General features: G+C 40.4%; 1 protein-coding gene across 2 annotated transcripts in view; it reads right to left on the bottom strand.

Moving 5' to 3' along the window:
• Window positions 1–13,642, bottom strand: part of ACO1 (aconitase 1) — a 38,163-nt gene that overhangs the window by 4,855 nt on the left and 19,666 nt on the right. For both annotated transcript variants that reach the window (XM_042787960.1, XM_042787959.1), the window contains exons 6-17: window positions 13,403–13,586; window positions 11,431–11,570; window positions 10,247–10,418; window positions 9,682–9,782; window positions 8,548–8,664; window positions 7,119–7,278; window positions 3,734–3,869; window positions 3,134–3,218; window positions 2,698–2,854; window positions 2,011–2,135; window positions 1,118–1,222; window positions 342–484 (exon numbers count right to left, since the gene is read on the bottom strand). In XM_042787960.1, coding sequence (XP_042643894.1) covers window positions 342–484; window positions 1,118–1,222; window positions 2,011–2,135; window positions 2,698–2,854; window positions 3,134–3,218; window positions 3,734–3,869; window positions 7,119–7,278; window positions 8,548–8,664; window positions 9,682–9,782; window positions 10,247–10,418; window positions 11,431–11,570; window positions 13,403–13,586 — 1,625 coding nt within the window. The remainder of the gene's footprint in view (window positions 1–341; window positions 485–1,117; window positions 1,223–2,010; window positions 2,136–2,697; window positions 2,855–3,133; window positions 3,219–3,733; window positions 3,870–7,118; window positions 7,279–8,547; window positions 8,665–9,681; window positions 9,783–10,246; window positions 10,419–11,430; window positions 11,571–13,402; window positions 13,587–13,642) is intronic.

Raw genomic sequence — 13,642 nt, 5'->3', positions numbered from 1 at the left:
TAAGGACCATGATCATTTTGCTTTGATAGGGAGACAAATCCATATTCTCTTATTTATAAATAGACTTACTGCAAAAAACAGCCTGAAAATTATCTTCTTCCCCTCTCTCCACATAAAGGTTTTCAACTCTACAGTGTAATAGACACGCATACTCTATGCAAGTTTTTACACTTGGTGACAGCTGCTGAAATGGCAGAGAAATAAATGCTTTTCTTTCTTCTTTTATATATTCACCAGGCATCCCTCTAGGTATACAAGCATATGTAAATAGAGAGCAGATATGTGTGCCTGTAACATGGTATGTTTTCTCTTCCCAATTTATAACAACAAGTAGTGCTTACCCTCTGCTGGTCAAATAGCGGGCTGCAGGACTATTTCTTGCTATATTCCCAGCTGGAGATATGTGGTCAGTTGTCACAGAATCCCCAAAGCTCAGCAGGACATAAGCATCTTCTATTGTTTTGGGGGTCTGAAGAGCCAAAGTCTAAACCATCATAGATACAAACAAAATTATTACAGTATGACACAGAATTCCTTCACCTGTCTCAAAAGTATAAATTGTAAAATATAGTCCCCCTTTTTATACAAGCTAGGAGAAATAAAAAACCCCAACCATATTAAAATTTTTTTTGTTCTTGAACAAAATATAACGTCCTGGCTGTCTGTCAGAAAGTTCATGCAGGAAGAAAACAGATGAGGCAAAAAAATTAGCTGATTCCTAGACATATGCATGCATGGAAATCTGCATTTTCTTTTAAATGGTACTGAAATATCAATCTGAATGCTGAACTATTTTGTGCAAAACACAGGCAGGCAGAACTGTGGGTTTCACTTCCTGTCCTCTTCCCTTACTTACTTTGTGACTATTTAGAAGTATTTCAGCTTAAAAGGAGACTTTTCAAAAGCCCTGAAGTGACAGTGAATCTGACAATTTTCAGATTCACTCATGATTTTGTATTCAAATGAACACAATACTGTTATTCTAACATTCGAGAACCAAGGCCTCAACAGGCTGTGATGGATGCTCCCAGGCCCCTTGAAGTGGCTTTGCTTCACCTTTAGCATTAGTTAGTCACTACATGCTTTGGCTTGATTCAAAAGGAAAGCGTGCACGTACCAGACCATCAAAGAAAGGTGGAGATTTGATGTAAGTTGACTTGGGGTTCCAAGTATATAGTTTATCTGAAGGAGCATCTAAGGCATTCCAAGATTCGTTTACTGTCTGAAAAACACAAAAACATCCCACTGATTTGTAAGTTTTCAGATGCAATGGAATTACTTCAGAATCGAGGTAAAATTAAAAATTTCACTTCAGCAAAAGCCCTGCATATTTCTTAAAGCACTTTAGGAAATTCTTATGATAATATACATTAGGTTTGGGTTTGTTGTTTTGGTTTTTATTGATTCTATCTATTAAAAGAGTTAGGAAAACTCTCACTTCATTACAAAAGAAGACCTGCTCATCCAGTTTTCTGACAGTAACCTATATTATATACACAGATAACACTTTATAATTCTCAAGCATATTCATCAGTAAACTTAAGAAGCTTTCCTAACATGCAAACCTAAAGAATGTTTTGTTTCAACAACTGGGAAATGTTTGCAAGAAGACATCACCAAGTACAAGTTTTTTTATGATGTGAATGTTATTAAGTAATGCAAACGAAAGTTAGGTCAGCTGAAAAAAACTAAACCTCTGTGAAGCTGGAATATCTCACTTTGTATCAGCCTGAGACAACTGTTTAATACACATCATCTAGATGTTACATTTTAAAAATCATTAAGAAGCAATTTTCAGGATATGACTGTCTGTAAAAACCAATTAATTAATCACAGAAGCCACTAAAAAAACCCCACAAAACCAAAAACAAAACTCATTGGAATACTTGTCAGAACAGGAACTACAGCAATAGAAAGAAAATGTTAATTTCACTATCAAGACCAGCTTATTTAACACCTTCAGAATATCACAGTACAATAATCAAACTACTGTCCAGGGGATTAATTCACCTCTATTTTTTGGTAGACCTCCTTGAACATCCCAGGAATAACAAACTGACGCTCAACAGCCTGGATCTCATTTCTTGTTGGCCAGATATCTTTCAGGAAAATCTTCTTTCCTGAAGCATTTATTCCTGCAGAAAATGGTATTGTTATATTTGTTGCATATATTTTCCATTAAGAAAGAAAGGAAAAGTTTATCTTGGTGTACTTCAGCTATGTGTTCCTTCTAACCATGTCAGCTCTCGAAAGACACACTTTATTTCACCTACAGGGGTCTGACAGAAGAGGGCCTCATAAACTGAATGATGCTGGTATATGTCTGCTTTTGTGATTTCCAATGGCCTTCCAGAATAATTTATAGAATAATTTAAGTTGGAAAGGATCTTTGAGGGTTGTCTAGCTGAACTACCTGCTCAAAGAAAGTCTACTAGGTCAGGATGCTCATGACAGACTGTCATCCAGATATAACCAAAAAGACAGCCCTGTGAATTAGAACACTGGTTAGGCTTGGCTTCCCCCTTTCTCCCTCATACAGACTCCTTGCTGCTTTGTTTCTTAACAATTGCATGCTTTGTGTTCCAGAGGTACTCAGTCATTTGAAGCAGCTCCCTACAAAAAAATGTTTCTGAGGAGTTTAATTACAACCAGTTTAGTTTATAAGATGTGAAAAGAAGCATCCTGACAATGTCTTACCCAGAGGCTCTTTCTCAAAGTCGATCCGGATAGTCCCTGCAATTGCATAGGCTATTACCAGCGGCGGGGAGGCTAGGTAGTTAGCACGGGTGTTAGGATGGACACGCCCTTCAAAATTCCTATTGCCAGACAACACACCCACAGCTACGAGGTCTCCCTGTAAGAAAGAGTTTGAGACAAAGGTAGCTGAGATGCTTGCAGACTCCACATACCTAGCAGGTCTGCAGAGCTGCTCCATGCTGCAACGTCAGTGACTTGAATAGTCACAGAACTGTCTCCTCCCAAACAATTCCAAAGCACTTCCCGTGGAAAAGAGCATATAGTCTGAATTTACTTCTCACACAGCGAAGAGTTAGTGCACAGTATAACACACCTTAGAGCAGCACACAACAGAGAACAGCCTACCTAAATAAGTTGCACAGAAAAAACTGCATACCTGTGTAATGGCCTCAACAAGAGACTCTGGTAGGGGTCCACTGTTGCCAATACATGTCATACAGCCATAACCCACCACATCAAACCTAGACAGAGCACAAAAATCATCAGTGAACAAAAAGCTATTTTGGGGCAAGATGTTTAACCCCTTAGCAGTTGGCTAGTATTCCTTTCAGTAGATGTACTGTTTTAACAAATGAAACGCTGCCCAAAACAGCATTTTTGAGAATGCTCAATTTTCATCATTTCAGAGACTGTCTGTGCACACAGAATGAAGATCTAGGAAATGTGCTATCTAGTGAGATGAACAACAATATAGTGTCATTTATGCTACTTAAATAACATTAGCCTTGAAAAACAACCCATTTTCCTGCTTAAGAACATGAATATTCAAGAAGCTCCAGGAGGCAACAGGCCTTCTCCCTTGTGGGCACAAAGTCAGCCAGCACAACAGCAATGCGTTAACTCATGCAGGATCATGCCGTAGGGTACCTGCCATATCTTTTAAGCTGTACAGAGAAATAGTTATCCTATTGCATCATTTGTTGTCAATGCTTTTAGTTAATCAGCCATAGGACAACAGTAAGAAAAGCACTCTTACCCTAGTTGGGAAAGGTAACTCATAACTCCACTCTCCCTCAGATAGTAAGTGACAACCCCACTTCCTGGGGACAGGCTGGTTTTAATGTATGGTTTCACTGTCAAACCAGCTTCAACAGCTTTCTTAGCAAGCAGTCCTGAAAAATGCAAAGGATAGTTGCAGAATTTCCTGGAAGTGGGACAGGTTAACAGATGTACCATTAAACAATTGGAAAACAGAAAAGGCTTCATTTCCAGCAATGAAATGGTACAGCGAGCCGACAGCACTAATCCCAGAATAATCAGCTAGAGCTCAAGTGCTCTGCTTAACTGCATATTCAGTCTGCAATTTCTGCTCCACTGGAAAGTTGCTGGAAGTTGCATTCAACAAGATGCACTCACACAGGGGCAGCACATAGACATTCAAAACTCAGAATGCTATTCATAAGACAAGTGTCTCAAAACATGCAATTAAGAATTGTTAACTTCCCACTCATGATGGTCTAGTGACCCACTGCTAAAATAACTGCCAACATATGACTTGCTGTTCTCAGAAGCAGATGGCCATGAGAGCACCATCTCCGGCCCTTGTCACAAACAAGCTAGCTCACAATCTATAGGTTGTTGCAGGAATGCTGTTCTACCACTCCTGGATTTGTAACATGCGTAGAGATACTTTAGTGGAGCATATATGTTACCAGAAACATATTTGTCCTAAGTTTCTTCCTTTCAAATGAATTGTCCATACATAGAAGAATGTTCAGAAAATAAAACCCCTCCAGCCCTTTCCCAGTATGGACATGAAAGAAGCAGCAGCTATGCAAACTATGCAAAACTTCACATTCCCATGCCTCATTCTCTCTCACACATCTTAGATAAGAATATATACATCAGCTGTGCTTTGATCCAACATGATCTCCAACAGGAAGACATCGTCAAACTGTTTTGTCTTTGCCAGCTGTTTGGCAGCTGTTGGACATGACCTGGAGACCTCCACTTATCAATGCTGTGTGAAAAGGCCTACACTAATAGATTTGGTGGCCTAAAGGCAGATACATAAATTTAAAACAGAGTTCTATTCCTGAAATTGCTGAGGCTCCTTAGCTGCCAGAAGCAGCTGTGGAAATTGAAGCTTTTGGATACTTTTGAAGATGTGACCATAAACAAACGATCATTCTAGGACCTGAGAACCTGGCAGCCTGTTTGAAAATGTTGGCTTCTGTTTTCCTGACAATACCACTTCTGAAAAGACTGCAAAGTCAGACTCTAAAAACTGACAAGGAAATGCCAGAACTTTGAAAGTTGCTTTGAGCAACCTTAATCCAATACCTTTGTAAAGTCAGATTAGGCTGTCAAGGCTACTACACCATACACTCACTATTCCCATGGACACACAGCCCCTGCCACATCATTTAGTGCACAGGAAATACAAGGGGTAGTCTGAAACAACTATTTGTATTTTGGATTTCTTTTAGCTTGGTTACTTAGTGTGGGAGGACTGTATGTTTTACTTACTTTTATGTCAAACCCTACTCTGGAAGCCAAATTATGTCTTGTGGGTACCTCAGAGGTTCTCAACACTGTAGTGTAGTTACTGGAGACTGGCAGAATTACTTTCTCCCTCCTTATCGAGGTCAAAGCATAAGTGCTGCTGTACAGAAAGGTAACAAAGGTAAGAGTACCCACTAAATCTTGAGTGCACACACCGAGATCCTTAGGCCTGCATTCTTCAGGCTGCTGTGCATTAAGTAGTAGTGAGCATGTTCAGAGTGCCAGCTTTACTTGTATCTGCAGAACATTCTACACTTTAAACCCACAGAATTATTAAGCCAAGCAGGCTGAAAGATTGGCATCTCCACTGCCACAGAGGGGGTTAAAAATGCATGCCACTAGCCTGGGAGCCAAACACTTGAGGAAATTGTATCCTAAGCAGGAGGCACACCTGAGGGATACACCCACCTAGAACTAAGGGAATAGGTCAGCAAAGACAGTCTGCCTGGAGGAAACATACTTCTTGATCCTTGGAAGAAAGAAATACAGCTCTATTTCTGTGATCATGATCAGGATGGACCTAAGGAAATAAGTATGCTGACGTGTGTCAAGGGCAAGTGAATTGGAAGACTTTGTTCAATTCTGTTCCTCTCAAAGGGGTGAGAAACAGAGCAGGTCTCTCCTCTGCTTCCCTTCCCAACCTACATCCTGGTTTATGACGGACTTTACTCTTGTTGCTAGGAATTAAAAGACCTTTTGTGCCTGGGAAGGGAGTCAGCTGCTGGTGCTACAGAGTACCTAAAGATGCTAGCCCAAGAACAGGTGACAAATATCACACTGACAAACAAAACAGAAAGTGGTTGTTGTCAGAGGCTGTCTACAAGCCAAGATTTTCCCAACACAGGAACAAAGGAGACAAATTATGTGACTTCAACTAGTAAGTAGTCCTCTCTGATCAAGGGCTTTTGCATTGCCCATTGCACGTCCCTTCTGACCTTTATAGAAAATAAGCCTGCATGCTACAGTTTGCCAGACTAGGAAGCCCTAATGCAGTGATCATCTTACAGTGACAGATAATGTCTATGTATATGTTTGCAGAAGAGAGAAAGAAATATGCAAGCATGTAGCCAAGCGCCTGGGAAAGAGGGCTGAACTGAGCTAGTATAGACTGAACCCTCTGAGCTGACCTCTTCATTCATATTTTGTTGCCAAAACCACACATTTGGAATGAGACACTTTCTGCCCAGACTAGCCAGGTTGAAAATGAACAACCTACTGACCTAAAATTTAACACAACCAACTCAGACTAATGGTTTTATAGTATTTGAATGGTGATAAGCAAGAAAGTGGGGGATAAAAAGCCCACCTCTGACCACTTCCTCGATGCAGTTAAGATGTAAATGACAAGGCTCTGAAAGACAGCAATCCCCAAGAACACACTTTTCCTCCTCTGTGCATGCCCCACGTGCTCTCAGACTCTTTCTGTAACAACTTGATACACCTCTAGCTAAGTGTGTGTTTTGTACTCTGCTGCCAGATCATAGCACCTTCAGACTTAAACCCATAGACTGTTCTTCACTGTCCCTCTTCTTGTGGCTCTGACTTTCGATAGCCTCTTCTCAGCTCTATGTAACAGCTTCTGTGCATTTGAACAAGTGCCAGAGGTGCTGGTTAATTCAGTTCCAGCTTGCCCTGTAGAGAAGACAGTGCAGGAAAAATACATTTTCTTCAACCCACGTTTCTAGCTATCACTTCCAGAAATCCTTCTGCAACCCTTAGGGACTAAGCTCAGTTTTAGCACCCCAAATGAAAAAAACAGCACTGTGCGTGTAGAATTACATCAGTGTTGTATTTGTCCTTAGGACAAACAACCAGAGCCATAGAAAAACTACTGCACATTAAGTAAATAAACTTACCTGCTCCCAACATAACTGAAGGGTTACTGGTATTTGTACAGCTTGTAATGGCAGCAATCACTACCGAACCATGAGAAAGCTCGAAGTCACAGCCCTCAAAATTAAATTTGACTATGCTGTTGTGTCGATCTGGGGCAATTTGGAATCCCTTGAATCCTTGCTACAGGAGGAGAAAGTAAGAATCAAAAGGATGTGGTTAATACAAATATTTTGGTTGTAAATTAGTATGAGCTGCGAATTTCACAAATGAGAAGCATCTCTCAGTCATATCCACGCTTGTAATTTTAGGTCTGGTGGGGAAGGCTTGCATCTCTGGTTGAAGTGTTGGACAAAAATTAGTTTTCTAGGGTCTATCCTATTCTCTGTTTACTGGTAAAAGAGGCAGACTTCACAGAAAAATGTATTTGTGTTTTCTTCCTGCATTAATATATCCTCCTTCAGATTGCTCAGATGCTTCTTGCTCCTGTATGCTCCAGATTCCTGACCACATACAGTCTTGTAACACAGTATAGTCCTGTGATTTTAGCCATAACACGTAAGATTCAAGCCATGAATATCAAACAGCAAAAACTTATACTAGGAGTTGACTTGGAAGGCAAAAGCCTGGCAGCTGAGAAAAAAAAAGAAAACATAACAAAGAGCAAGAAGGCACTGTTAAGAGAATTAAAAATTTTGCTTAGAAATCTGAAAGCATAAGGTCATTTAATGGAGTTCGGAACATGTAGCAAAACAAGAATTATTGATAATTGCTGTAATTTACGTTTCTTGATTTACATCACTAGAGTTCTGTAGTGCCTTTAACAAGGGTGGTTACTGTGTCAGGTAAGAATTCAAACTGATTTTGGAAACTTGTATGTCTGGGCATATTAATTCAAATTCAAATCTTGCTCTTCTTTCAATGACCATTTTTGACTGGATGATGTAGAGAGAAGACTTTTTTCCTGTCTTTACCACCAACATCAAAGAGTCATGGAGACACATGCAGTTCTGATCTGATGAATAGATTCAGTACTGAATGCAAAATTACGTTGTGGAGCTCAGGACATAACCTGCTTAGAAAGCTGAAGAGCTGGGTAGTTGGCACACAGCTCACTGTAGCAGCTACTTGGTCCACTCTAGTGACATCACCCTTTGTGGCTAGTTCAGAAATGCTTTGTGTATTTTGAAACAGCGTTACACCTACGATTGATTTAGAATCAGAAGGAACCACTACTTCAATAGGACAGGAACACCTTCATGCAAGAGAAGCATCACCACAAGTTTAAACTACTCACGGTTGATGTCATCTTCTAAACTGCATTCAAACATCCTCATTTGCTTTTCAATCAGCAATCAACACACAAGTTAACCCCAGAATGTAGTTCCTGAATAGTAGACAACTTTTAGAAGCATGCATTAGTTTCTATTCCCAAATGTTCCTAGTCCCTACCTTGGCTCCCAGACAAGTCTCAAAGTCCTTCTTCATATCTGACACAGCAACTTTATCCTGAGGTCTTTTTGGTCCACTGCAGCAAGGCACAACAGTATGGAGATCCAACTCAACAACCTATTGAACAGAAAGCAGTTCAGCACTGCACAAGCGGAAGCCAATTAAGCCACAGGTATGCTTATCTCTGCTGTTGAACCAAGGCTAAGTGCACACCTTTATGTTTGCAGAAATTAGCAAAGTCATATGAGAAGGGAAAGATCAGAAGAAAAGGAACAGTTTTACTTTTAGACCCTGCCAGCTTCAAGGTATGACTCTCAAAAATACCCCAGTTATTGAAAACCCAATGTGTGACTAAAGCATCTAAACAATATAGATGATTTTGAGAATTATGTCCTTTCACATGCTAGCAGTAGGGTCCTCTTCAGAAAACAATGATGTGAAGAAATCCTGGTACTGGTACAAACCAAAGCAGACTATTCATCTTGGCCTTGGGGAAAACATTCAGTCTATTATGAAATGGTGATTATCATATTTTCCTATTCCTCACCCATGTTTCAACTTTGTTTTTATAGTGCACTGCATTTTTCAATACTTACTAAGTTTTTTGAATAATCATGCAAACCTGAACATAAGTTACAAGATAAATTCCCACTGTCAAGAAAACCAGGAATATTCTTGAGTTTCCTTGACACAGAGTAAGATCTTGATTTTCTTCCATAGAAAACGGCACCTGTGGTCTGCAGTTACCACACAGAGTTTCTAAGTGTCCTGATTCACACAGTAAAATAAGTTGCTGAACAGAAGGGTAAATCTGGGACAAGGCTTACACAAACAACATCCACACTATCTTCACAGCTGTGTTTGAGTCTGGACTGGACTTCTCAAAATTGCATGATCCAACTGCAGGATCTGCCCCAGCTAGAGCTCAGTTGAGACTCAGTCTATACCTACATCCCACCTGGAGAGCCAACTGACTCATTTCACTGGGCCCTGAGTTAAGACAGGTGTGAGGACCAAGCCAAAGGATAAGGAGTCCTTTGACTATTTCTTAGTTTCTGTAAAAAACAGGTAATTGTCACATTAAAATAAGGCAGGGCATAAAGCAAGAAGCCAGAACACAAAATAGTTTCTAACCTGTGTGAAGTCTGGATCCTGAGAAGAGTTCTTGAAATCTCTTAGCAATCCCACAGCCTCAAGATACCTTTTTGTGCACATAACTTTCTCTTTATCACGGCCTAGGATGAAAGACAGACACAGTGAAAACAAATGCAAATGAAACTGAGGAACTACTATGTGACAGAAAGAAAAAAAATGCACAACAGGCTATTTCACTGTTCACACTGTACACTGATTACAAGACCCTTTCAGCACAAATTTTAGAAACTCGCTAGAAACAAAGTAATAGAGCAGACAATGGATTTTGCAGAACAAAAACTTAGTTTCTTGCTTCGGTCATCTGGACAAGCTAAGTTTGGGCAAAGGTCAGCAGGCAGTTAGCTGTGAAAGTCTAAACCTTGGTTCTTCCTAAACACAGACCCTAAGAGCAAGAAACAGCCCGAATAAGCAAGTATGGATAAAAAAAAGCACTCAAGCTCAGAAGGCTCCACCTGATTCAATCCCATTGCTGACTACACCATACAGACCTGGCATCCTTGCTTTCAATTACACCTTTAACTCATGGTCCTCTTCTTACACTCACCAGTTTGTATCAGGTACCCAATGCTAATATCATCCACTGGGAAATAGGCAGCTGTTGCTCCATACTCTGGACACATATTGGCAATGGTGGCTCGGTCAGCAATTGACAGTTGGGCTACACCAGGACCAAAAAACTCCACGAATTTACCCACGACTCCAACCTGGCGAAGGTGCTGTTATAAAAACACAGTGCCTGTGTCATTGCTAGGTGTCAAATGACCTGAGCACGTATGTTAGGAAATGCAGCTTTTGACTTCACAGAAACCTTTTTCAAATGTTTTTATAGCCATGTGAAACCAGGAAGCTTTGGTAAACCTAATCACGAAGATAAGGACACAGATGTAAAGTTTCAATAATAAGGTGCAACACAGGGATTATTTCTTCTAAATTTGCTCTTCATCTCATTTAAACTAGAGTCTACCTTAGAATAACTGTATTTTTCTCAACATGATGTTCTAAGGAGAGGAGAACAGTCTGGGGTCTTTAGCCAGCAAACCCAGGAAGATGGAAAAAACAGGAAGAACCAACTCCACAAGTGCATGAGTCAAACTGTAAATGACTGAACACACGCAACATCTGGACGAACACAAAAAAACCTGTTGGCCCATTTGGAGGCTCTCTCTAGAGACAGCATCCCATGATGAACACGTATACTAGATTTCTGACCTCCAACAATATTAATGCTGACCCAGTAATACTCTTAATTCAGTCACAATCCACAGAATGAATAAACTTATTATGAACATATGACATACAAGCCAAACACCTGCAGATCAAAGAAATCAGACTGCAGCACTTACTGTCGGTTTTCAGGTTTTACGCTGGCTTAAGGGGGGACTTCAAGAAAGAAAGTCATTGTGTTTCTTTTGAGGCAGTAGAGAAAAAAGGTAATTTTACAAGTGTTGTTCCAAAACAGGTCAGCACATCAGGATTTGAACAGGCCATGATATATCAGCTCTCTGTTCTATTTTGTATGGCTTCTGGGAAACAGATTTGCCTAGCATATTTGTAGTTGTCTTTGGGCAGCTGATTCCAACTCATACAGAGCAATAAAGCTTAAAAAAAAGTCAAAAATAACTACAAGAAAGCACATACAGGCTCCTAAGCATGCAGTACAGTGGCTCTGTCCTACAGAACATGCATAGCTTTCAGAAGTAATAGCAAAACAGCAGACATGCTAATTACCTTGGTAATGGTGAGCACAATGTCAGTGGATGTTACCAGTGGCTGAGGGTTTCCTAGCAGCTTATAGCCAACCACCTCAGGAAGCACCATGCTGATCGGCTGGCCCAACATCACTGCTTCTGCTTCAATGCCACCAACACCTGTACGCAACAGGAGTATACAATCCAACTGTTCTATTCAGAGAGACAGTAATGTGTCAAAGATAAACCCACGAAGTACAGCGATTTGAGTTGTGAAAGGGGAGAGAAGGCAGACAGCCAGAGGTCTTAGCCTTCTGCTAAGAGGCACTCCTCTTACCAGACACTAGCAAGAAATGCTGGATCCAAGAGTGTGAACTTTGAGCGCGTACAGTATAGACTATGTCCAGTCATACTTTTCAAATTCTGGAGAAAAATGAGGCTAAGTTTTACAGACACACTTCCAAGCAGCTATTGTGTTGCAACATGATCTAAATGACAGCTCCGTGTGTAAGCTGCAACCAAATACAAAGTAAGAAAGGCATCTCTTATCCCAAAGATGTCACGGTTTTAAATAAATTGATCTACTTTACATTTGTATTCCAAGCCAGAAGGAAATCTTCCACCTTGATAGAAAGTTTCAATTGACCAGTATTGCTACAGTAATACAGGTGGGGTAGAAAAAAATAGTGTCCTACTTCTATCACATGTGGTACTCAGAATTTGACATGCATCTTTGTGAACAACTAGCAAATGCTGTTTAAAAACACAATGTCTTCTGTATATGTACAATATCTATTTCAACAGGACTCCTACCACCATACCACAGGAAGATAAAAAGGTTTTGCTACAATGGGTGGGATGATTACAAATACCTTCGTTTCATACCTACTTACATAGCCAATACTTCAAAAACTGCAGTTTGCCACTACAAGCAAAAAAATGAATTATTTGTATTTATTTTTGCAACAAGTATTCTCCAGACTATTGGTATTAGAACATACTTCATAGTGCTGTTTTTCACAACGGCCTCTCTGTCCATATTTAACTCAGCTTCAACTTTAAGCATCTTCAATCTAATAGAGCATCTGCAGTACTTTTAGATACGCAACACTCTGAAAGTAGGTAAGTGACTAAGAAACAAATGGATGTTCAGTGATGCTTCAACTCCCTTGCCTTCCCAAATGACTAAGATGCTTCCAGAAGTCTGTCTTACTATCTTCCTTGCCTGCTTCCTTGTTATTTAAATGCAGAATAGAAAATAAATAAAAGAAAAAAAAACCCAAGAGCACATGCATCAGAAATCATCTGAGACTGTTATTAGAACAGGGGGCTTAGCTAGAGTCTTAAATAAGAGACCTTACATGTTCCTCAAATTTGGGGTTAGTCTGTGTACTGTGTCTGGTTGGCATGGAGGTAACTTTTTTTAACAGCGGCCTATATAGCGCCGTGATTTAGATTTGTGACAAAACCAGTGTTGATAACACACCAAGGTTTCAGCTATTGCTGAGCAGTACTTAGACTACTTAGACAGAGTCAAGGTCTTTTATGTTTCTCACTCTGCCCCTCAGCAAGTAAGCTGGGGTAGGCAAGACACTGGGAGGAGACACAGCCAGGACAGCTGACCTAAACTGAATAAAGAGATATTGCATGCCATATAACATCATGCTCAGCCCTAAAACTAGGAGGCTGGGGGTGGAATTTTTCCAAAGTACCATTGGCCAGGGACTGGCTGGGCTTTGTTGTGCTGGTGGGAGGTAGTGATTGATTGTCTTTGCTTCACTTACTTTTATTTCCACTTTTTCCCCCTCCACCCTTCACTTATTAAACCGTCTTTGTCTCTATCCATGAGTTTTTTCTTGCATTGCCTTTCCAATTCTCTTCCCTCATCCTGCTGGCAGGAACAGTGAGTGAATGACAAGGTGTGGGCTGACCTGCCAGCCAAGGTCAACTCACCAGTCCAAAACACAGCTTAGTTGGCCAACAGACTATTCACGATATGCTACTGCACATACCCCAGCCAAGTACTCCCAAGCCGTCTATCATGGTGGTGTGTGAGTCAGTGCCCACCACACTGTCTGGATAGTAGTAGCCATCCTGATCCATCACCACTCTTGCCAAGTACTCCAAGTTCACTTGGTGGATGATCCCAGAGCCTGGTGGAATAATCCTCATGTTTTTAAAAGCCTGAGAGCCCCACTGAAACAGAAGGAATTGGAGTAAAAAATTTTCAATTAACATGAGCATTGGAAGAA

The sequence above is a fragment of the Tyto alba genome, unplaced genomic scaffold, assembly GCF_018691265.1.
Source record: "Tyto alba isolate M040663 unplaced genomic scaffold, T.alba_DEE_v4.0 Super-Scaffold_13, whole genome shotgun sequence".
In the NCBI taxonomy this organism is placed as follows: domain Eukaryota; kingdom Metazoa; phylum Chordata; class Aves; order Strigiformes; family Tytonidae; genus Tyto; species Tyto alba.
This window is presented reverse-complemented; position numbering and strand designations above follow the sequence as displayed.